This window comes from Nerophis lumbriciformis, linkage group LG04 (assembly GCF_033978685.3).
Source record: "Nerophis lumbriciformis linkage group LG04, RoL_Nlum_v2.1, whole genome shotgun sequence".
Taxonomy (NCBI): Eukaryota; Metazoa; Chordata; class Actinopteri; order Syngnathiformes; family Syngnathidae; genus Nerophis; species Nerophis lumbriciformis.
The window spans coordinates 52,248,599-52,276,251 of record NC_084551.2 but is presented as its reverse complement, the minus strand read 5'-3'; the positions used below and the strand labels follow the sequence as shown (position 1 = coordinate 52,276,251).

General features: G+C 35.7%; 1 protein-coding gene across 6 annotated transcripts in view; it reads right to left on the bottom strand.

Moving 5' to 3' along the window:
• The window catches only part of mef2d (myocyte enhancer factor 2d), a 318,806-nt gene that overhangs the window by 64,680 nt on the left and 226,473 nt on the right, over positions 1–27,653 (bottom strand). For all 6 annotated transcript variants that reach the window (XM_061957007.2, XM_061957034.2, XM_061957026.2 and 3 more), the window contains exons 5-6: positions 8,241–8,457; positions 3,631–3,687 (exon numbers count right to left, since the gene is read on the bottom strand). In XM_061957007.2, coding sequence (XP_061812991.1) covers positions 3,631–3,687; positions 8,241–8,457 — 274 coding nt within the window. The remainder of the gene's footprint in view (positions 1–3,630; positions 3,688–8,240; positions 8,458–27,653) is intronic.

Sequence of the window (27,653 nt, the reverse complement as noted above, 5' to 3'; positions counted from 1 at the left end):
TCAAAGCCAAAACCGAGTTTCTTAACATGGAGATATTCTCACTACTTTTCTTTTGTTGAGCACAAAGAAAAGAACATTTTTAGTTAAATGTAAGTTGTGTCTTGGATCAAAGATCCTATCTACTGCCCAAAACAGCAATTAAAATCTGCTGAAACGGCTACAAAAGCAACATGCTTCGACGAAGCTAGTAAAGAGAGAGACAGACTCCGATGCTACTTCACCGGATTTTAACGGAGGGACGGCTAGCCAGGCCAACATTGATAGAGAGTATGTGCTAGAAGACATGCAAGCTATTTTTACAGTGGAGTCACCTGATTTCAGGCAGCTAATTAGCATGATATCGGGCATTAAACAGCAAATGGCACGGAGAACATGTTCCACGTACCTGGACACAGTGGACAGTGAGTACATAAACATGGAAAGCAAGCTAAAGAAGACACTCCAAACTCTGCCTCTGCTCGTCATTCAGCACTGAAGGTACATACTCTCTGTCAATTCTCTTATATACTCTATCATTCTGGACTTCTAGAGTGTTTGATTATCACATCACTCTAAATGTATAGACTATAAAGTTCACAAACATAAAGAGGGATCCTAGTGGGCCGGGCCAATCTTTCCTTTTCTCTAAACTAAAACTGGGGAAATGTGTTCTAAGCTTCACTGAAGACATGATTTTATTTCACAATTCCTTGAGAGAGAAAAACGCCTGGTTAGGCGTGTGTATAGCAGTATGTGTGCTGTATATAGTGACATGACATATAATCATGTCACGTGTGCCTTCCTTGGGTGAAGCCAGGTTTACAGCTATGTTGTTATTATGCTGTTTGTTACTTATGTATGTTATGTTGCAGCTATTTAAAATAGTTTTGTAAATTTGTTCTGGCCCAAAATAATATATTCTTCAGAGAATATGAATGATAACAGAAAAACCTTTCTTCCACTCATGCTTAATGGTTGTGTGAAGCTATTTATTGGCAAACAACAGTTTTGTTTGTTTACTCTTTTTAAATCAAAATTATAAAAGAAAGTACCCAAATGACCCTTATCAAAAGTTTACATACCCCAGTGACTTTGATCTGATAACATGCACAAAAGTTGACACAAACAGGTTTGACTGGCTAATCAAGGTTCCAATCCTCACCTGTGACCTGTTTGTTTGTAATTAATGTGTGTGTATGAAAGGTCAGTGAGTTTCTGGGCTTCTGACAGACCATTGCATCTTTCATCCAGTGCTGCACAGATGTTTCTGGATTCTGAGTCATGGGGAAGGCTAAATAATTGTCAAAGGATCTGCGAGGAAAGGTAATTGAACTGCATAAAACAGGAAAGGGGTATAAAAAGATATCCAAGGAATTGAGAATGCCAATCAGCAGTGTTCAAACGCTGATTAAGAAGTGGAAAATGAGGGATTCAGGTAGACCAGCAACGATTTCAGCCACAACTGCCAGGAAAATTGTTCGAGATGCAAAGAAAAATTCACAAATAACTTCGGCTGAAATACAGGACTCTCTGAAAAAATTGTGGTGTGGCTGTTTCAAGATGCACAATAAGGAGGCACTTGAAGAAAAATGGGCTGCATGGTCGAGTCACCAGAAGAAAGCCATTTCTGCGCAAATGTCACAAAGTATCCCGCTTACATTACGCCAAACAGCACAGAGACAAGCCTCAAAAACTTCTGGAACAAAGTAATTTGGAGTGATGGCTTTCTTCTGGCGACTCGACCATGCAGCCCATTTTTCTTTTGCTTCTTAAACCAGATTATGCGCAGCCTCTCTCTAATGAGCGCACCTTTAGCAGTATATTTTTTTTAAGTGTTTTTATTGGACTGTTTATAAAATGCCCATAAAAAGTGGTGCATGTCTACGGCATGTTTGAAAACAACAAAACGCCGCAGGTAGGAGCCCGATAACATGAATGTGCAGTAAATGAGTGTCTCCCTGGTAATGCCCCGTTTAGTACACGCAAAAATCCTCATTGAAATAAGACGGTCTGCACCACTTTACTATTGCACACGCAATTCTATTTTATAGAATGCACACGCTGTTTAGCGTGTGGTGTTTTGGTCTTAGTAAATCAGGCCCTAAATGTTTTATTTAGCGGCAAAAAACATCAGGGGATTTCACAAACACCTTTATTGCGTTTTGCATTTCAAAATGTGGGAAATGTCCTAAGACAATTTATAAAAAATATGGGATTTCTCTACATCACAATAACTGGCCATCTACTCAATTGGATACAATTTTTATAGCAGTTTATGGATTTAATACATTGTATCGTGAACATTTAAATACAAACAATTCTGGGCTCCTTCACGTAGTTTATAGTTGAGACATTATTCAAGATTAAAGGTTAAAGACATAATTTCTTCCTGGATGCTACAGAAAGTATGAGAATGTGTGAGCTGCTGCCTGCTCCCCTTTACTTATACAGTATAATAATCTTCTATTTGTCAAGGTACAAAACCCAAAACCAGTGAAGTTGGCACGTTGTGTAAATAGTAAATAAAAACAGAATACAATGATTTGCAAATCCTTTTCAACTTATTATTATTATTTATCATTATTACTTATTATTCAATTGAATAGACTGCAAAGACAAGATATTTAACGTTCGAACTGGAAAACTTTGTTATTTTTTTTGCAAATATTAGCTCATTTGGAATTTGATGCCTGCAACATGTTTCAAAAAAGCTGGCACAAGTGGCAAAAAAGACTTTGAGAAGTTGAGGAATGCTCATCAAACACTTATTTGGAACATCCCACAGGTGAACAGGCTAATTGGGAACAGGTGGGTGCCATAAAAGCAGCTTCCATGTCATTCACAAACAAGGATGGGGCGAGGGTCACCACTTTGTGAACAAATGCGTGAGAAAATTGTCGAACAGTTTAAGGACAACATTTCTCAACCAGCTATTGCAAGGAATTTAGGGATTTCACCATCAACGCTCCGTAATATCATCGAAAGATTCAGAGAATCTGGATAAATCATTGCACGTAACATTGAATGCCCGTGACCTTCGATCCCTCAGGCGGTACTGCATCAAAAACTGACATCAGTGTGTAAAGGATGTCACCACATGAGCTCAGGAACACTTCAGAAAACCACTGTCAGTAACTACAGTCGGTCGCTACATCTGTAAGTGCAAGTTAAAACTCTACTATGCAAAGCGAAAGCCATTTATCAACAACACCCAGAAACGCCGCCGGCTTCGCTGGGCCCGAGCTCATCTAAGATGGACTGATGCAAAGTGGAAAAGTGTTCTGTGGTCTGACGAGTCCACATTTCAAATTTTTTTGGAAACTGTGGACGTCGTGTCCTCCGGACCAAAGAGGAAAAGAACCATCCAGATTGTTATCGGCGCAAAGTTGAAAAACCAGCATCTGTGATGGTATGGGGGTGTATTAGTGCCCAAGACATGGGTAACTTACACATCTGTGAAGGCACCAATAATGCTGAAAGGTACATACAGGTTTTTGGAGCAACATAGGTTGCCATCCAAGCAACGTTACCATGGACGCCCCTGCTTATTTCAGGAAGACAATGCAAATATTCGGTACTTTACAGCGTGAAGCATGTTTCTGTGTGTGTGTGTGTGTGTGTGTATGTGAGAGAAAGAGGCATTTTACTTACGGACTGGACTAGGACACGCCCCGTTGGAGTTTCCCAGATCTCCTCCAAGGAGAGCACCTGGGGACGAGGAGAGACGACGTGAACATGGCGACCGTGAGGAGCACTACTCAAAGCCTTTCCCACCTCGACTCTATTCCGCACATTTTCTAATCACCCAAATCGAGTGTGTGCTTGAATAAAGTGCTCCAGTCCGGTGCTCCAATGACAATTAGACGGGCTGAATGTTAAACCGCACAAAATTTCCATCCGCACGGTAATCACTGATTGAATGACGCCTTAAGTGCACTCAATGGCCGCTTCATTAGGTACACGTGGGTAAGAGGCCCTGCAAAGAAGGGCATCAAACATGGCAGTCCAATAGTACGACATTATTGTGTGTTTATTATACTGTTCTTTGTAATGAGACAATTCATCACAAAAGAAAAATCCATTTCAGAAAAAAAATTGTTGAAGGAGAGTACACAATTCCCAAACAGGCGGGATATTTTGAAGTTGGAACAGTTTGAATCAGATGAAAAATGAGGGAGTTGTGGAACTTTGAAAAATGTCCCATTGAATTCAATGGCAATTTCATAAAAAATTGGGAATTCCTGGAAAAGAGGGAATTTTTTGGAAAATGGTAAAAACCTTGAATGTTCTGAATGAGTTGAAATGGTTGGTGTTGGAATTTTTCAAACTGGTTGAGAAAATGTGGAAGTCGTAACATTTTTAATTGAGAAATTGTATTACAGAATTCCTGGAGTTTCGGGAAAATCTGGAATTTTTTCGAGTTCAAAAAACAAGTTCATAGAAATTATTTGACAGTGAAATGGTCCAATTGCGTTGAAAAATGTGGGAGGAGTCGTCGATTGAAAAAAGGTTGAAAATAGGGTTCGGGTAACTGGGAATTCCTGGAATTGTTTGGTGGGAAATCGGAAACATTATAGTTTGACTGTCCAGGATATGTGGAATATGTTGAAGGTGGAATGGTTTTGAATCGGACGAAAAACGTGGAAAAGGTGGAAGTTTGAAAAATGGTCAATTCATTTTGAATTGAACACTTACAGAAAGAGGGAATTTTTTTGAAAATGGTAAAAACCTTGAATGTTCTGAATGAGTTGGTGTTGGAATTTTTCAAACTGGTTGAGAAAATGTTGAAGTCGTAACATTTTTAATTGAGAAATTGTATTACAGAATTCCTGGAGTTTAGGGAAAATCTGGAATTTTTCCAGTTCAAAAAACAACTTTGTAGGAGTGATTTGACAGTGAAATGGTCCAATTGGGTTGAGAAATGTGGGAGGAGTAGTCGACAGAAAAAAGGTTGAAAATAGGATTCGGGAAACTGGGAATTCCTGGAATTGTTTGGTGGGAAATTGGAAACATTATAGTTTGACTGTCCAGGATATGTGGAATATGTTGAAGGTGGAATGGTTTTGAATCGGACGAAAAACGTGGAAAAGGTGGAAGTTTGAAAAATGGTCAATTCATTTTGAATTGAACACTTACAGTGTTAACACTTTCTGGGGCGCAACAAAAGACTAAACAGCACACCCTCAACTACGGACTACTGCCATCTAACCTCTTGGACTTGCAACTGTAATTGCATCTTAATGTTACTGTAAATGCGATATTGAAACAAGATATGACAACTAGATAAGGCAATTATTGAAGGAATTGCGTGTGAATGCTCCAATGCTGAAGTTGAACTGAAATCCTGGAATTTTTGAAAGAACTGTTGAAGGAGAGCACACAATTCCCAAACAGGCGGGATATTTTGAAGTTGGAACAGTTTGAATCAGATGAAAAATGTGGGAGTTGTGGAACTTTGAAAAATGTCCCATTGATTTAAATGGGAATTTCATAAAAAATTGGGAATTCCGGGAAAAGAGGGAATTTTTTGGAAAATGGTAAAAACCTTGAATGAGTTGGTGTTGGAATTTTTCAAACTGGTTGAGAAAATGTTGAAGTCGTAACATTTTTAATTGAGAAATTGTATTACAGAATTCCTGGAGTTTCGGGAAAATCTGGAATTTTTTCGAGTTCAAAAAACAACTTCGTAGAAATTATTTGACAGTGAAATGGTCCAATTGGGTTGAGAAATGTGGGAGGAGTAGTCGACAGAAAAAAGGTTGAAAATAGGGTTTGGGAAACTGGAAATTCCTGGAATTTTTTTAGGGTGAAATTGGAAACATTATAGTTTGAATGTCCAGGATATTTGGAATATGTTGAAGGTGGAATGGTTTTGAATCGGTTGAAAAATTTGGAAATGGTAGAAGTTTGAAAAATGGCCAATTCATTTTGAATTGAACACTTACAGTGTTAACACTTTCTGGGGCGCAACGAAAAACAAAACATCACACCATAAACTACACACTACTGCCATCTAACCTCTTGGACTTGCATCTTAATGTTAGACATTCTGTACATGCGCAGGAATGCAATATTGAAACAAGACAGCAGTTATCATTGCTCATTTGTAAATTTTGCAAAACGTGTGATTTTCTTATCGAATAGCTTGATGCTAAGATACATTGTCTTTACCATTGACATGCTACCGGTTAGCATTAGCGACTTTCCATGGCGTTTCCACACTTTCCAAATTGTTGATGAAAACTACAACTAAGATGCACGTTACCGTCAAACAGCTGCTTGCTTAGTAAGTACAACACTTACAGCGTTAACACTTTCTGGGGCGCAACAAAAAACAAAACAGCACACCCTCAACTTGCAACTGTGATTGCATCTTAATGTTACTGTAAATGCGATATTGAAACAAGATATGACAACTAGACAGTAGTTATTATGTTAGCTCATTTGCTAAATTTTGCAAAAAAGTAATTTTATTATAAAATAGCTTGATGCTAAGATACATTGGCTTTGCCATTGACATGCTACTGATTAGCATTAGCGACTTTCCATGGCGTTTCCACACCTCCCAAATTGTTGATGAAAACTACAACTAAGGTGCATGTTACCGTCAAACAGCTGCTGCTTAGTAAGTACAACACTTACAGTGTTAACACTTTCTGGGGCGCAACAAAAACCAAAACAGCACACCCTCGACTATAAACAACTGCTATCTACACTCTTCAACTTGCAACTGTGATTGCATCTTAATGTTACTGTAAATGCGATATGACAACTAGACAGCAGTTATTATCTTAGCTCATTTGCTGAATTTTGCAAAAAAGTAATTTTATCATAAAATAGCTTGATGCTAAGATACATTGGGTTTACCATTGACATGCTACTGATTAGCATTAGCGGCTTTACATGGCGATTTCAACACCTCCCAATTTGTTGATGAAAACTACAACTAAGACTCACGTTACCGCCAAACAGCTGCTGCTTAGTATGTACAACACTTACAGCGTTAACACTTTCTGGGGCGCAACAAAAAAACAAAACAGCACACCGTCAACTATACACTACTGCCATCTACCGTCTTGGACTTGCAACTGCAATTGCATCTTAATGTTACTGTAAATGTGATATGACAACTCGACAGTAGTTATTATCTTAGCTCATTTGCTAAATTTTGCAACAACAAAAAAATAATTGCATTGTAAAATAGCTTGATGCTAAGATGTATTGGATTTACCATTGACATGCTACTGATTAGCATTAGCGACTTTCCATGGCGTTTCCACACCTCCCAAATTGTTGATGAAAACTACAACTAAGACGCACGTTACCGTCAAACAGCTGCTGCTTAGTAAGTACAACACTTACAGCGTTAACACTTTCTGGGGCGCAACAAAAACCAATATCTATACTCTTCAACTTGCAACTGTGATTGCATCTTAATGTTACTGTAAATGCGAAATGACAACTAGTCAGTAGTTATTATCTTAGCTCATTTGCTGAATTTTGCAAAAAAGTAATTTTATTATAAATTAGCTTGATGCTAAGATACATTGGGTTTACCATTGACATGCTACTGATTAGCATTAGCGACTTTACATGGCGATTTCAACACCTCCCAATTTGTTGATGAAAACTACAACTAAGACTCACGTTACCGCCAAACAGCTGCTGCTTAGTAAGTACAACACTTACAGTGTTAACACTTTCTGGGGCGCAACAAAAACCAAAACAGCACACCCTCAACTATAAACTACTGCTATCGACACTCTTCAACTTGCAAATGTGATTGCATCCGTAGTACGCGAGCAGTAATTAAATATTAAGATTCCGAGGTGTATATTGAAGCATTCACACAATAACAAAAATATTTAGCAAAAAAATAAAAAATAAAACAAATAGCTGGCTGTCAATCAAAGTCAACATTGGCAGGCTGGCTTTGATGGTGTACCTAATGAAGTGGCCATGGCGGCAAGCTGTGGGAGTAAAACAAGCGAGAGATTCAATTTTTTTTTTTTTTTTTTAGGTGCTGGAAGTCGTTTTGTTTTGTCTTCTGCGCACCTCCAGAAGAGGAGCTGTCAATCAAAGCCTGTGGGCGTCACTTCACAGCACGCCGCTCTTTTTTTTTTGAAGAGACGCTTTTTGTGATGTCGACGCGCGCATTTTTCCTCGCTACGGCGACCTCATCACTCGGCGAGCATCCAAACAAGTCAAAGCTGTCAGCGAGTTAAAAAAGTGGAACGTTGAAAGTAAAGATGGGAGTGTACCTGCGCTGGCGGGTCGCTGTGGTAGTCCCGGGGAGACGGTGTTCCTCTGCAGGGTCGGTTGCTGCGGCGACAGGAGGCGGGGGTCCGTGAGGGCGGAGGTGACGTAGGAGGCGGTGGTGACCAGAGCGCCGCCCGGGCTGTTGCTGAACTGCAGGGCGCTCTGGTTGGACACGGGCACGGTGACGGGCATGGAGAAGGTGGGCTGCGGGACGGCAGACTGGGCGGGAGAAAGAAGAAGAAGGAAAGAAGAAAGGGGGCGGAGCTTAGAGGATGCTTTCCGACAATGAAACACAAACATTGTTGAGTCAGAGACGGGTGTGGTCAGTTAGCTGAGCAGCGGCCAAGCAAACAAAGCCTGAGGGTGAAAAACAGTCACACCGAAAAACAAACAGGAAGAGGTTTTTTCACACCTGAGCGATGTCATCTAGCCCCGCCCACCTGCTCATACCTAATGCCTCACCTTTATTCAGTCAAGTAATGGATATCCCTTCACTTCATCCAACTGCTAACGCTAATGCTAGCCACCTAACCTAATATCCCGCTGCTAAAACTACACCCTACTGCTAATACTAGGTTCTACTGCTAAAACTACACCCTACTGCTAATACTAAGTTCTACTGCTAAAACTACACCCTACTGCTAATGCTAAGTTCTAATGCTAATGCTACACCCTACTGCTAATGCTAAGTTCTACTGCTAATACTAAGTTCTACTGCTAATGCTAAACCCTACTGCTAATACTAAGTTCTACTGCTAATACTAAGTTCTACTGCTAATGCTACACCCTACTGCTAATACTAGGTTCTACTGCTAAAACTACACCCTACTGCTAATACTAAGTTCTACTGCTAAAACTACACCCTACTGCTAATGCTAAGTTCTAATGCTAATGCTACACCCTACTGCTAATGCTAAGTTCTACTGCTAATACTAAGTTCTACTGCTAATGCTAAACCCTACTGCTAATACTAAGTTCTACTGCTAATACTAAGTTCTACTGCTAATGCTACACCCTACTGCTAATACTAGGTTCTACTGCTAAAACTACACCCTACTGCTAATGCTAAGTTCTACTGCTAATGCTACACCCTACTGCTAATACTAAGTTCTACTGCTAATGCTAAGTTCTACTGCTAATGCTTCACCCTACTGCTAATGCTAAGTTTTACTGCTAATGCTAAATTATACTGCTAATGCTACACCCTACTACTAATACTACATCCTACTTCTAATGCTACATCCTAATTCTAATGTTACATTCTATTTGCTAATGCTACATCCTACTTCTAATGCTGCATCCTACTTCTAAAGCTACATCCTACTTCTAATACTACACCCTACTTGTAATACTACACCCTACTTGTAATACTACACCCTACTTCTAATACTACACCCTACTTCTAATACTACACCCTACTTCTAATACTACATCTTTCTTCTAAAGCTACATCCTACTTCTAATACTACACCCTACTTCTAATACTACATCCTACTTCTAATGCTACATCTTTCTTCTAAAGCTACATCCTACTTCTAATACTACACCCTACTTCTAATACTACACCCTACTTCTAATACTACATCCTACTTCTAATGCTACATATTTCTTCTAAAGCTACATCCTACTTCTAATACTACATCCTACTTCTAATGCTACATATTTCTTCTAAAGCTACATCCTACTTCTAATACTACATCCTACTTCTAATACTACACCCTACTTCTAATACTACATCCTACTTCTAATACTACATCTTTCTTCTAAAGCTACATCCTACTTCTAATACTACACCCTACTTCTAATACTACACCCTACTTCTAATACTACATCCTACTTCTAATGCTACATCTTTCTTCTAAAGCTACATCCTACTTCTAATACTACACCCTACTTCTAATACTACACCCTACTTCTAATACTACATCCTACTTCTAATACTACACCCTACTTCTAATACTACACCCTACTTCTAATACTACATCCTACTTCTAATGCTACATATTTCTTCTAAAGCTACATCCTACTTCTAATACTACATCCTACTTCTAATACTACACCCTACTTCTAATACTACATCCTACTTCTAATACTACACCCTACTTCTAATACTACATCCTACTTCTAATGCTACATCTTTCTTCTAAAGCTACATCCTACTTCTAATACTACACCCTACTTCTAATACTACATCCTACTTCTAATACTACACCCTACTTCTAATGCTACATCCTACTTCTAATGCTACACCCTACATCTAATACTACACCCTACTTCTAATGCTACATCCTACTTCTAATACTACACCCTACATCTAATACTACACCCTACTTCTAATGCTACACCGTACTTCTAATACTACATCCTACTCTTAATACTACACCCTACTTTTAATACTACATCCTACTTCTAATACTACATCCTACTTCTAATGCTACACCCTACATCTAATACTACACCCTACTTCTAATGCTACACCCTACTTCTAATACTACATCCTACTTCTAATACTACATCCTACTTCTAATACTACACCCTACTTCTAATACTACATCCTACTTCTAATGCTACATCTTTCTTCTAAAGCTACATCCTACTTCTAATGCTACACCCTACATCTAATACTACACCCTACGTCTAATGCTACATCCTACTTCTAATACTACACCCTACATCTAATACTACACCCTACTTCTAATGCTACACCCTACTTCTAATACTACATCCTACTCTTAATACTGCACCCTATTTTTAATACTACATCCTACTTCTAATACTACACCCTACTTCTAATGCTACACCCTACTTCTAATACTACACCCTACTTCTAATACTACACCCTACTCTTAATACTACACCCTACTTCTAATACTACACCCTACTTCTAATACTACATCCTACTTCTAATACTACACCCTACTTCTAATACTACATCCTACTTCTAATACTACATCCTACTTCTAATGCTACATCCTACTTCTAATACTATACCCTACTTCTAATGCTACATCCTACTTCTAATACTACACCCTACTTCTAATACTACACCCTACTTCTAATACTACACCCTACTTCTAATACTACATCCTACTTCTAATGCTACATCTTTCTTCTAAAGCTACATCCTACTACTAATACTACATCCTACTTCTAATACTACACCCTACTTCTAATACTACATCCTACTTCTAATACTACATCCTACTTCTAATACTACACCCTACTTCTAATGCTACATCCTACTTCTAATACTACACCCTACTTCTAATACTACATCCTACTTCTAATACTACATCCTACTTCTAATACTACACCCTACTTCTAATGCTACATCCTACATTTAATACTACATCCTACTTCTAATACTACACCCTACTTCTAATACTACACCCTACTTCTAATGCTACATCTTTCTTCTAAAGCTACATCCTACTTCTAATACTACACCCTACTTCTAATGCTACACCCTACTTCTAATACTACACCCTACTTCTAATACTACACCCTACTTCTAATGCTACATCCTACATTTAATACTACATCCTACTTCTAATACTACACCCTACTTCTAATACTACACCCTACGTCTAATGCTACACCCTACATGCTAATGCTACATCATACTTTTAATACTACACCCTACTTCTAATGCTACACCCTACTTCTAATACTACACCCTACTTCTAATACTACACCCTACTTCTAATGCTACATCCAACTTCTAATACTACACCCTACTTCTAATACTACACCCTACTTCTAATGCTACATCCTACTTTTAATACTACACCCTACTTCTAATGCTACATCCAACTTCTAATACTACACCCAACTTCTAATACTACATCCTACTTCTAATACTACACCCTACTTCTAATGCTACATCCAACTTCTAATACTACACCCTACTTCTAATACTACATCCTACTTCTAATACTTCACCCTACTGCTAATTCCACAACCTACATGCTAATGCTACATTGTACTTCTAATACTACACCCTACTTCTAATGCTACATCCTACTTCTAATGCTACATCCTACTTCTAATACTACACCCTACTTCTAATGCTACACCCTACTTCTAATACTACATCCTACTTTTATTACTACACCCTACTTCTAATACTACACCCTACTTCTAATGCTACATCCTACTTTTATTACTACACCCTACTTCTAATACTACACCCTACTTCTAAAGCTACATCCTACTTCTAATACTACATCCTACTTCTAATACTACATCCTACTTCTAATACTACATCCTACTTCTAATACTACACCTTACTTCTAATGCTACACCCTACTTCTAATACTACACCCTACTTCTAATACTACACCCTACTTCTAATGCTACATCCTACTTCTAATGCTACATCCTACTTCTAATACTACATCCTACTTCTAATACTACATCCTACTTCTAATACTACATCCTACTTCTAATACTACATCCAACTTCTAATACTTCACCCTACTGCTAATTCCACAACCTACATGCTAATGCTACATCCTACTTCTAATACTACACCCTACTTCTAGTACTACATCCTACTTCTAATACTACACCCTACTTCTAATACTACACCCTACTTCTAATGCTACATCCTACTTCTAATACTACATCCTACTTCTAATGCTACATCCTACTTCTAATACTACACCCTATTTCTAATACTACACCCTACTTCTAATACTACACCCTACTTTTAATACTACATCCTACTTCTAATGCTACATCCAACTTCTAATACTTCACCCTACTGCTAATTCCACAACCTACATGATAATGTTACATCGTACTTCTAATACTACACCCTACTTCTAATGCTACACCCTTCTTCTAATGCTACACCTTACTTCTAATGCTACATCCTACTTATAATACTACACCCTACTTCTAATACTACACCCTACTTCTAATACTACATCCTACTTCTAATACTACACCCTACTTCTAATACTACACCCTACTTCTAATGCTACATTCTTCTTCTAATACTACATCTAACTTCTAATACTACACCCTACTTCTAATGCTACACCCTACTTCTAATACTACACCCTACTTCTAATGCTACATCCTACTTTTATTACTACACCCTACTTCTAATACTACACCCTACTTCTAATGCTACATCCTACTTCTAATACTACATCCTACTTCTAATACTGCATCCTACTTCTAATACTACACCCTACTTCTAATGCTACATCCTACTTCTAATACTACATCCTACTTCTAATACTACACCCAACTTCTAAAGCTACATCCTACTTCTAATACTACATCCTACTTCTAATACTGCATCCTACTTCTAATACTACACCCTACTTCTAATGCTACATCCTACTTCTAATACTACATCCTACTTCTAATACTACACCCAACTTCTAAAGCTACATCCTACTTCTAAAGCTACATCCTACTTCTAAAGCTACATCCTACTTCTAATACTACATCCTACTTCTAATACTACACCCTACTTCTAATACTACATCCTACTTCTAATGCTACATCCAACTTCTAATACTACACCCTACTTCTAATGCTACACCCTACTTCTAATACTACATCCTACTTCTAATACTACATCCTACTTCTAATACTACACCCTACTTCTAATACTACATCCTACGTCTAATACTACACCCTACTTCTAATACAACATCCTACTTCTAATACTACACCCTACTTTTAACGCCACACCCTACTTCTAATACTACACCCTACTTCTAATGCTACACCCTACTTCTAAAGCTACATCCTACTTCTAATACTACATCCTACTTCTAATGCTACACCCTACTTCTAATGCTACATCCTACTTTTATTACTACATCCTACATCTAATACTACACCCTACTTTTAATACTACACCCTACTTCTAATACTACACCCTACTTCTAATACTACACCCTATTTCTAATGCTACATCCTACTTCTAATACTTCACCTACTGCTAATTCCACAACCTACATGCTAATGCTACACCCTAGTGCCAATGCTAATTCTACATGCTAATGCTACATACCTAAGAGTTTTATATCAAATTAAGATCGGAGCAGCATCATACTAATAAATAAGTGACTTAGTAAGAAATGATACTTGAGCAGTTAGTAGGCCTCATTTCCAGTGACAATGTGATTTCTTTTGAGGGGGGGGCTTTGGAAATTAACTCTTCCGACAACTCAACACACACACACACACACACGCACACACACACACACACACACACACACACACACACACACAGTTTGGCATGCAAAGTGATTTAGCGGAGGGCCAATAATCTCTGGTCTCCTTTCACACGCATGCCAGGTTCCACTTTAAAAGGGGACTTTGGTGTCTTTTCACAGCATGCACATTTGCATCCACCAGGTGCTCATCCATCGCCGGGGATGAAGACATTTCTGGTTGTCTTTGTCGTGCAAGGGGAAACTAACTCTTGCATCCGAAAAGTAGACCGAGGGCCACGGTGGGAAAAACGAGGGCCAAGGACCTTTTGGGCTGTCCCGCTACATGACCCAGTTCTCCGCGTGGCGCCAGTAAAAGCAGGACTTCTATATAAAGAATGTGGGCCAATATGATGCTGTGTTCTGGTACCGCCTGCACGGAACCCACTTCAGTTCCCGGGAGGACGACGGCACAGCAGATGAGAGGAAAGTTGGAGGAAGAAGCTCCTCAATCAAACTAAACCACGACCTTTTGATTAGTTTGTTCACGACCTGCATTAAAAGTCCATCATTTCCGAGGAAACACATATTTATTTTAAAGTACATTTGATGCTTCCCTTGGATTTTTAGTGACAACACTTGTAAAAAGTCAGTACAATTATGCTAATTAGGTTAAGGATTGATAAATATGAAGTTTCAGGGTTAAGTGCGTTATCTTGTGTTTACATTTGGCGGTTATGAGCATTTTAATGTTGTTTTTCACTTTTATTTGACCTTCAGTCTTGAATGAGGTGAAACTGTTATCAACATTAATTTTCTATTTACCATCTTTCAAACCTGTGAAGAATTAGCAGGAGTGAATTCTAATAAACAGGAAAGTCATCAACCTACCTACCCAAACATCTATCTACACATACATAAATACATACATACATCTATACATAACATTCATCTATACTTACATAAATACATACATCTATACCTAACATACATCTATACATACATTTATACGTACATACATAACATACATCTCTATACATACAGTACATACATCTATACATACATTTATACGTACATACATAACATACATCTCTATACATACAGTACATACATCTATACATACATAAATGCATCTATACATACATATATACACAACATACATCTATACATACATACATTTATACATAACATACATCTATACACACATACATACATTTATACATAACATACATCTATACTTACAAACATCTATACATACATAAATACATACATCTATACATAGCATACATCTATACATACAGTAACATACATCTATACATACATAAATACATCTATACATACATACATACATTTATATATAACATACATATATACATACATACATTTATACACAACATAAATCTATAAATAACATACATCTCTATACATACATCTATACATAACATACATCTATACTTACAAACATCTATACATACATAAATACATACATGCATCTATACATACATATATACACATATACATAACATACATCTACACACACATACTACATAACATACATATATACTTACATAAATACATACATCTATACCTAACATACATCTAAACATACATCTATACATAACACACATCTATACATGCATAAATACATACATCTATACATAGCATACATCTATACTTACATACATCTATAAAAACAAATACATACATACATCTATACATTTATACATAACATATATATATATACATACATACATTTATACACAACATACATCTATAAATAACATACATCTCTATGCATACATCTATACATAACATGCATCTATACATACATATATCTACTATACTTACATACATCTATAAATACATAAATACATTTATACATACATATATACATAACATACATCTATGCGTACATACATTTATACATAACATACATATATACATAACATACATCTATACATAAATACATTCATACACAACATACATCTATACATACATACATCTATACACACATACATACATCCATACATAAAATACATCTATACATACATAAATACACACATGTATACATAACATACATTTATACATAACATACATCCATACATAAAATGCATCTATACATACATAAATACATACATCTATACATAACATACATCTATACATACATACATCTATACATACATATATCTATACTTACATACATCTATACATACATACATCTATACATACATAACATACATCTATGCGTACATACATTTATACATAACATACATCTATACATACATATATACATAACATACATCTATACATAAATACATTTAGACACAACATACATCTATACATACATACATCTATACACACATAAATACATCCATACATAAAATACATCTATACATACATAAATACACACATCTATACATAACATACATTTATACATACATCTATACATAACATACATCTATACATACATACATACATCTACATACATTCATCTATACTTACATACATCTATACATACATAAATACATACATACATCTATACATACATATATACATAACATACATCTATGCGTACATACATATATACATAACATACATCTATACATACATACATTTATACATAACATACATCTATACATAAATACATTTAGACACAACATACATCTATACATACATACATCTATACACACATAAATACATCCATACATAAAATACATCTATACATACATAAATACACACATCTATACATAACATACATTTATACATACATCTATACATAACATACATCTATACATACATACATACATACATACATCTACATACATTCATCTATACTTACATACATCTATACATACATAAATACATACATACATCTATACATACATATATACATAACATACATCTATGCGTACATACATATATACATAACATACATCTATACATACATACATTTATACATAACATACATCTATACATTTATACACAACATACATCTATACATACATACATCTATACACACATAAATACATCCATACATAAAATACATCTATACATACATAAATACACACATCTATACATAACATACATTTATACATACATCTATACATAACATACATCCATACATAAAATGCATCTATACATAAATAAATACATACATCTATACATAACATACATTTATACATACATCTACACATACATACATCTATACATACATACATCTATACATACATACATCTATACATACATACATCTACATATATGGCTATACAGTACATATACCAATATATCTATCTTTGCTTTGTACCTCTGTCTATCTATTCATCCATCCTTCCATGATCCATCCAACCATTTCTTAGTCCATCTGTCCTTTCATCTTTCCATCTATCTATTCATCCATCCATCCATCCATCTCGACCAAGTGTGTCCATTTGTGGCCAGCAGCCGTTTTTTTAGAGGTCTACCACAGGGATGTCTAAAACTTTTTGACTCGGGGGCCACATTGGGCTAAAAATATTTGGCCGGGGGCCAAATACATGTTCATATTACATTAATATTATTGACGTATAATTAATATAATGGATATATAATTAATATAATTGGATATTAAGAGTATGTGTAAGTTCGACTCCTACCTTGTTTACTTCCGTGACGACCTTCTTAAAGTTTTGTAATCAATCAGAACTATCAAGCAGCTAAAATATGCCAAACATGGATAAGTGTGGAGAGTGTTTTACATTTTTCCCATCATGCCATCATGTCATGTCATTAATCTAAAAGAGTGTAATTTTGATTGTGTCATGTGTGACCTTTATGTTAGTTGCATTTTTTTTTTTTTTTTGCACCATGACTAGGGAAGCTTGTTTGGATTGTGTCATATAAGTATATACTGTCATTTGGAATTACTTTCAAGGGTCGTTTATCTGATTTTGCTCACATTGTCCACAAGATGGCGGCAAATATGTAGCATTTAAAGACCACTTAGCATTTCAGATTCATTTGAATACTATGTTGACCTCATGACTCTTGGTTTATACCTTATTTTCTAAATGAAAAATATATTTCGAAAAAGTATTCAGCCTTAAATGTTAAAACTTTTTAAGATGGCGCTGCTGTAGTGTAAATTCACCAAAACGTCACCGTGGAGATATTGAGTCTGTTTAGCTGATTGGAGAGCTAGCTTCCGCAGCGAGTGGGTCCATGACGATGACTTCTGTTTTGTTTGATCAGACGTTTTACTGCCTTGTTACAGACACCGTTTGGAAACAATGAAGTTATATAAATACCTTGATATATTAAATGTGTTACTATATTCTTTACTAATGTTACAAATGTTTTAGCGTCCCCCGCGACCCCGAAGTGAATAAGCGGTAGAAAATGGATGGATGGATGGATGTTTTTATTTACTTCAATATAAAACGTTTTTGAGGGCTTAACATATCTTGGAGGAAATTTGTACACATGGCTGCACGGAAATCTTCAAAGACCAGTAAGGCGCACAGGTCGTTGGCCATTTTCGTTTTCAGGTCCCATTTTTGGGGGTAATTGGGCCAGTTACATTTTGTTTTTTGATAGATTTGTGTGTAATTGTGTGGAGATATTGAGTCTGTTTAGCTGATTGGAGAGCTAGCTTCCGCAGCGAGTGGGTCCATGACGACGACTTCTGTTTTGATTGATCAGCTGTTTTACTGCCTTGTTACAGACACTGTTTGAAAACAATGAAGTTGTACAAATACCTTGATATATTAAATGTGTTATTATATTCTTTACCAATGTTACAAATGTTTTTATTTACTTCAATATAAAACGTTTTTGAGGGCTTAACATATCTTGGAGGAAATTTGTACACATGGCTGCACGGAAGTCTTCAAAGACCAGTGATAAACATCATCCTCCGTAGGCCATTTTGGTTTTCAGGTCCCATTTTGGGGGGGAATTGGGCCAGTTACGTTTTTTTTATAGTTTTGTGTGTAATTGTGTGGAGATATCGAGTCTGTTTAGCTGATTGGAGAGCTTGCTTGCACAGCTAGTGGGTCCATGACGATTACTTTTGTTTTGTTTGATCAACCGTTTTACTGCCCTGTTACAGACACCGTTTGGAAACAATGAAGGTATATACATACCGTATTTCCTTGAATTAATTTAAAACCTCTTCTCACTCCGGCGCTTACCAAAGGCATGCGGTAAATTTAGGCCTGCGCTTATAAATTTGAGTGTGATGTAAGGATACCATCATGAAAAGCACATTTAATACAAAAAACGTTATTATGGTCTTACCTTTACTTATAAATGAAGTCCATGTGCCGCTCCTTCTGAACAAAAGCATCGATAACTTGTTTATAGAAGTCTTCCTTATCTTTCTTCGGTTTTAAAAGTCTCTCTGTCTCGATAGAGATCTTCCTTTAATTATTACCTCCTGCTTCGATTGAAAGTCCAGTTTAGAAAACTGTTGTTGTCACTTCTTCTGCAGCCGAGTAGTCGCAAGAAGGATCACTAGCGCCCTCTACCACCATGAGGTGGGAGTCATTTAATGACTCATATTTGACACATGCAGCTATATTAATAAAACGTTTTTACTGTTCTTTTTAGCATATTCAATAGCTTGGACCTTAAATCCTACTGAATAGCTCTTTATCTTCTTCTTTTTATGCAATTTTAAATGATTGAAATTAGCCTCCTCCATTTTGGAAAATGATGCCTTGAAAGGTGAAGTATCACTCGTGGCGTGACGAGTTTGACCCGGCGGTAAAACGAGGCATATGCTAATTATTCCGCGAAACGAGTTTGACCCGGCGGTAAAACGAGACATGCGCTAATTATTTTGCTAAACAAGTTTGACTGGGCAGAAACGGAAATTTTCAAAGACCAGTAAGGCGCGTTTTCAGGTCCCATTTTTGGGGGGAATTGGGCCAGTTAGGTTTTTTTTTTTTATAGTTTTGTGTGTAATTGTGTGGAGATATCGAGTCTGTTTAGCTGATTGGAGAGCTTGCTTGCGCAGCTAGTGGGTCCATGACAATGACTTCTGTTTTGTTTGATCAGCCGTTTTACTGCCTTGTTACAGACACGGTTTGGAAACAAGGTATATACATACCTTGGTATATTAAATGTGTTATTATATTCTTTACTGGGAATTGGGCCAGTTTTTTTTTTTTTTTTACAGTTTTGTGTGTAATTTGTTCAAAAAGGTTCATTATGTCTTTTCATGAAAAAAATCCATCTAGTGCGGCCCGTTAAGCTTTTCGATCATTCCCAAATAATTTTTTTAGATCTTTAAGATGGAAACTGTAGCGGCCATTATGATGTCCGGTGATGTTTTCAGCTACACAAAGTATTTCAATGGTTGGAATCGTCACTTTTGCATGATATAGTAGTTACTATGGTCATCTAATTAGTTACTTTGGTAATGTCAGAAGAGGCACCAAGCAGTGTGGGTGCGTTTCCACAGAGTGTTTTTTAAAAAATTTTTTTTTTTACCCTTCGCGTTCATATTTCGCTGTGTTTGTTGCATTTTTGTTGCATTTCGCTTAAGTGTAAAATATGTTGATCGAGAGCGGGTGTGACGTTCGTACATACTTGCCAACCTTGAGACCTCCGAATTCGGGAGATGGGGGGCGGGGCCGGGTTAAGGGGGGGAGGAGTATATTTATAGCTAGAATTCACTGAAATTCAAGTATTTCTTTATATATATATATATATATATATATATATATATATATATATATATATATATATATATATGTATATATATATATACATATATAAATAAAATAAATACTTGACTTTCAGTGAATTCTAGCTAGATATATATATTTTTTTACAATATATATATACATATATATATATATATATATATATATATATATATATATATATATATATGTGTGTAAATAAAAGAAATACTTGAATTTCAGTGTTCATTTATTTACACATATACACACACAAAAAAGTCTTTTTTTAAATGTTTTAATTTTTTTAATTTTTTTAATGATCTAGTCTGATCTACAAAATGTGCAGGCAACATACCCCTTCCCCTTCGAGCTGTCCTGGGTGAACTGAAATTATTTTTTTCCAATCATTTTGGAACTTGCAAGCGTACTTCTTCTTCTTACTCGTCGACGCCATGTCTCTTCTTTGTTCTTTCTGCTTCGTCTCTGTTATGTTTTTGGACATTACTACTTGCCGTAGTTTTTAAGCAATGCATGATGGGGAATCCGGATGTTGTATGTCAGTGTATTAACGTGCCGGCTGGAATAAACCCACGCTGAGAAATAGCTCCGTGCCTGCCTACTTTATGGGTTATAGATAAACCTATGGATAACGGAGACTTATATAATAGTCTCCTTTTCAGGTGAGAGAGGATGCTAAAGGCATTGCCTTTAAGGCACGCCCCCAATATTGTTGTCCGGGTGGAAATCGGGAGAAATTTGTGTGAATGGTTGCCCCGGGAGATTTTCGGGAGGGGCACTGAAATTCGGGAGTCTCCCGGGAAAATCGGGAGGGTTGGCAAGTATGCGTTCATATGTTGTCAATATTCAGCGTTTTATCGTTCATAGTCCTCAACGTTGGACGCTTTTGACCTCCCCTTTTCTCAACAAGCACCTGGTGTCGAACTTTGAGATCGGCCCCAGTCCACAAAAACACTTCAACATTACACCCAAGTTGATTGGGCATACACGCACGCACCCGCCCCTTCCCCAACCACCGCTTTCACCACCGCTTGTTTGCTCCAACTCCCCCTCCCTCTGTTGCCAGTTTGTTGTGACTAAATGTAACGTGTTTATGTTTGCATTGCAAATAAGGTTTTTTCCCTTGGACTCAGTCTGGACCCCCTCTTGCGGATCCAACCTTTGACTGATATTTTTTACTCTCCCCCCCTTTCCCAATATCACCTTTTTCTCCCCTTTTTTTAAGGAGCGCCGTAAAAATGGCTGCCCCGTCGGCGGTCTTGTCTTGTCTCCCTGTAATGTATGTCTGCTCTTAGTGGGACTGTGCCGAAAATTTACTTTTCAGTTCTTATGTGTCTTGTGCATGTTAAGAATTGACAATAAATCATCTTAAATCTTGAATTTTGAATATTGTAAATCCCACATTCTTCATTTACATGTACATTCTGGGTGTCTCGTTCAGTAAAAAAATAAATAAAATTCCATTCCGTTTTTTAGGGCGGTCTGTCATAACGTTTTTAGCATTCGGTTTTCTATTAGTGTTCCTAAAAGTGAGATATACCGGCCCCCAGACACATTTTTTCTCTAAATTTGGTCCGCCAAAGTCAAAATAATTGCCCAGGCCTGATTTAGTGTCTGACTAAAAGAATATTTGATAAGTATTTGTGTGTAATGTTTTCATCAAGGATGTGGTTTTTTGTCTTTGAAATGTGTTGCGGGCCAATAAAAATCTAACAGCGGGCCCCAAGTGGCCCCCAGGACCGCATTTTGGACAAACATGTCAGAGGTCACTCCTCTGAGGTGGAAGACCATAGACGTGAATGTTGCGATAAAAGCGCTCAATGTGAGCGATGACGGCCAATCGTAAATTGCGCAGCGCTCGTTAAAAGCGACTGAATGAATCGCGGCGGCGGTGCAGCGGTGGCAACCGTCCTGACAGGAGGCGGCGGCGGAGGCGGGTCACGTCCCGAAGCGCGTCTGGTCGGCAACGTCGCCACGGCAACCGCACGCCTGCTCTGCAAATTGAGCATCGCAAGTTACAAATTGGCGGCTGGAGGGCGTAAACCCGAGGTGTTTGTTTGAACAATAAAGCATGGTTTACTCTTCAGTTGCCATGACAACCCGTGTGACAGCGGGGGATGATGTTTATCACTCTCACACTTTTTTAAAACTGCCTTAAATGCCTCCTAAGCTCAAAGAAGTCTTATAAGTAAGTCATATATATATATATATATATATATATATATATATATATATATATATTTTTTTTTTCTTTTTTCTTTTTTTTTCTTTTCCTTTTAACGCTTTAAATTTTTCAGCAGCTTTCAACCTATCCATAGATGTAACATTTATACTGATTATTAATGGGGTTTTTTTTTTATGTTATATGCTCATTTTTGTAAAAAAAAAAAAAAGTTTATTATAGGAAAAACCAAAAATACGCATATTTTCCAAAGACGACTTGCAAGATGGAGTTCTTTCGATGAGATATTTACAGCCTTGAATCAGTCAATAATTCATAACAACACTTATTTTGATGCATTATTACTTTTGGAACAATGACAGTTCCCCCCCACCCCCCCAAGTACCTTCTTAGCCAAAAATTATTACAAATATTATTTTTTAACTTTTATTTTTCAACAAATATTATTTTTTAACTTCAACTCTTTAAATTTTTCAACAGCTTCAGACCTATCCATAGGTATAAAGTTTTAAAATATTTGTAATGTTTTTTTTAACGTTTTATGCTCTTTTGTAAAAAAACAAAAACAAAAAACAAAATAAGCACTTTTTATCTGGGGGGGAAAAAAACACAAAATATGCAATATTTTTCAAAAACAAGTTGCAAAGTGGAATATTTTAGATGAGGTAATTAGAGTCTTTAATAGGTTAATAATTCATAACAACACTTATTTTGATGCATTATTATTTTTGGAACAATGACAGTTTTTTCCCCCCAAGTACAGTACCTTCTTAGCCAAAAATTATTACAAATATTATTTTTTAACTTTTATTTTTTAACAAATATTATTTTTTAACTTTCAACTCTTTAAAATGTTCAACAGCTTCAGACCTATCCATAGATATAACGTTTTAAAATATTTGTAATGTTTTTTTTGGTGTTTTTTTTAACGTTTTATGCTCTTTTGTAAAAAAACAAAAACAAAAAACAAAATAAGCACTTTTTATCTGGGGGGGGGGGGGGGGGGGGGACCCACAAAATATGCAATATTTTTCAAAAACAAGTTGCAAAGTGGAATATTTTAGATGAGGTAATTAGAGTCTTTAATAGGTTAATAATTCATAACAACACTTATTTTGATGCATTATTACTTTTGGAACAATGACAGTTTTTTTCCCCCCCAAGTACAGTACCTTCTTAGCCAAAAATTATTATAAATATTATTTTTTAACTTTTATTTTTTAACAAATATTATTTTTTAACTTCAACTCTTTAAATTTTTCAACAGCTTCAGACCTATCCATAGATATAAAGTTTTAAAATATTTGTAATGTTTTTGTTTTTGTTTTTTTTAACGTTTTATGCTCTTTTTGTAAAAAAAAACCCCCCAAAAAACCCAAAATAAGCACTTTTTATCTGGAGGAAAAACACAAAATATGCAATATTTTTCAAAAACAAGTTGCAAAGTGGAATATTTTAGATGAGGTCATTAGAGTCTTTAATAGGTTAATAATTCATAACAACACTGATTTTGATGCATTCTTACTTTTGGAAAAATGACAGTTTTTTTTCTTCTAAAAACTCACACTTTGCCTTCTTAGCCGAAAAAAAGGACACACTCAAGAAAGTGTTACAAGTAAGTCGTCTATTATTATTTCAACTCTTTAAAATGTTCAACAGCTTCAGACCAATCCATATATAAAGTTGTTAGATATTTGCAATGTTTTTTTTTTTTTTAGATATGTTATGCTATTTTTGTAAAAACAAAAACAAAACTTTGATTATAGGAGACACACAAAATATGCAAGATTTTCCAAAAACATGTTGCGAAGTGGAATACTTTAGATGAGATAATTAGAGCTTTTAATTGGTCAATAATTCATAACAACACTTATTTTGATGCATTATTACTTTTGGAACAATGAGACTTATATAAGACTTTTAAAGTTATTTTGATAGTAGGCTAATACATCTAGTATAGACACTTACATCATGTGTTGCCTTCATCATACCACTTATATAAGACTTTTAAAGTCATTTTGATAGTAGGCTAATATAGCTAATATAGACACTTACATCATGTGTTGCCTTCATTATAACACTTATATAAGACTTTTAAAATCATTTTGATAGTAGGCTAATATAGCTAATATAGACACTTACATCATGTGTTGCCTTCATTATAACACTTATATAAGACTTTTAAAGTCATTTTGATAGTAGGCTAATATAGCTATATAGACACATCATGTGTTGTCTTCATTATAACACTTATATAAGGCTTTTAAAGTCATTTTAATAGTAGGCTAATATAGCTAATATAGACACTTACATCATGTGTTGCCTTCATTATAACACTTATATAAGACTTTTAAAGTCATTTTGATAGTAGGCTAATACATCTAATATAGACACTTACATCATGTGTTGTCTTCATTATAACACTTATATAAGGCTTTTAAAGTCATTTTGACAGTAGGCTAATATAGCTAATATAGACACTTACATCATGTGTTGTTTTCATTATAACACTTATATAAAGCTTTTAAAGCAATTTTGATAGTAGGCTAATATAGCTAATATAGACACTTACATCATGTGTTGCCTTCATTATGTAGGGACGGCATGGCGCAGTGGGAGAGTGGCCGTGCGCAACCCGAGGGTCCCTGGTTCAATCCCCACCTAGTACCAACCTCGTCATGTCCGTTGTGTCCTGAGCAAGACACTTCACCCTTGCTCCTGATGGGTGCTGGTTAGCGCCTTGCATGGCAGCTCCCTCCATCAGTGTGTGAATGTGTGTGTGAATGGGTAAATGTGGAAGTAGTGTCAAAGCGCTTTGAGTACCTTGAAGGTAGAAAAGCGCTATACAAGTACAACCCATTTATCATTTATTTATATTATAACACTTAATATAAGACTTAAAGTCATTTTGACAGTAGGCTAATATAGCTAACATAGACACTTACATCATGTGTTGCCTTCATTATAACACTTATAGAATACTTTTAAAGTCATTTTGATAGTAGGCTAATATAGACAGATCATGTGTTGCCTTATTATTACACTTATAGAAGACTTTCAAAGTCATTTTGATAGTAGGCTAATATAGCTAATATAGACACATCATGTGTTGCCTTCATTATTACACTTATATAAGACTTTTAAAGTCATTTTGATAGTAGGCTAATATAGCTAATATAGACACTTACATCATGTGTTGTCTTCATTATAACACTTATATAATAAGGCTTTTAAAGTCATTCTGATAGTGGGCTAATATAACTAATATAGACACTTACATCATGTGTTGTCTTCATTATAACACTTATATAAGACTTTTAAAGTCATTTTGATAGTAGGCTAATACATTTAATATAGACACTTACGTCATGTGTTGTCTTCATTATAACACTTATATAAGGCTTTTAAAGTCATTCTGATAGTAGGCTAATATAGACACTTACATCATGTGTGGCCTTCATTATAACACTTATATAAGACTTTTTTTAAAGTCATTTTGATAGTAGGCTAATATAGCTCATATAGACACTTATATCATGTGTTGCCTTCATTATAACACTTATATAAGGCTTTTAAAGCCATTCTGATAGTAGGCTAATATAGCTAATATAGACATTTACATCATGTGTTGCCTTCATTATAACACTTATATAAGACTTTTAAAGTCATTTTGATAGTAGGCTAATACATCTAATATAGACACTTACATCATGTGTTGCCTTCATTATAACACTTATATAAGGCTTTTAAAGTCATTTTGATAGTAGGCTAATATAGCTAATATAGACACTTACATCATATGTTGCCTTCATTATAACACTTATGTAAGACTTTTAAAGTCATTTTGATAGTAGGTTATTATGGCTAATATAGACACTTACATCATGTGTGGCCTTCATTATAACACTTATACAAGACTTTTAAAGTAATTTTGATAGTAGGCTAATATAACTAATATAGACACTTACATCATGTGTGTCCTTCATTATAACACTTATATACGGCTTTTAAGATTTAAGATTTTTTTTTTTTTTTCTTTTAATTTTTGGTCCAATATGGCTCTTTCAACATTTTGGGCTGCCGACCCCTGATTTAGCATGACACGTTTAAAAAAGGTAAACTGGATTTTAAGGTTTCATCCAACCTAAATCTAAATCGATTCTTATTTTTCAAAAATTTAACAACATTTTAAAAACAACATTTCAAGTAAGAATACTTTTTTTTTTTAGGTTATCGCCATGCAACCGGTAGGAGCTTTTCTAACCTATAACCTGATTTAAAAATGTATTTTTATTATGATTTTTATACCAAATAATACATTACGAAAATCGTTTTGAATCGAGAATTGTGTTGAAATGAGAATCCATTCTG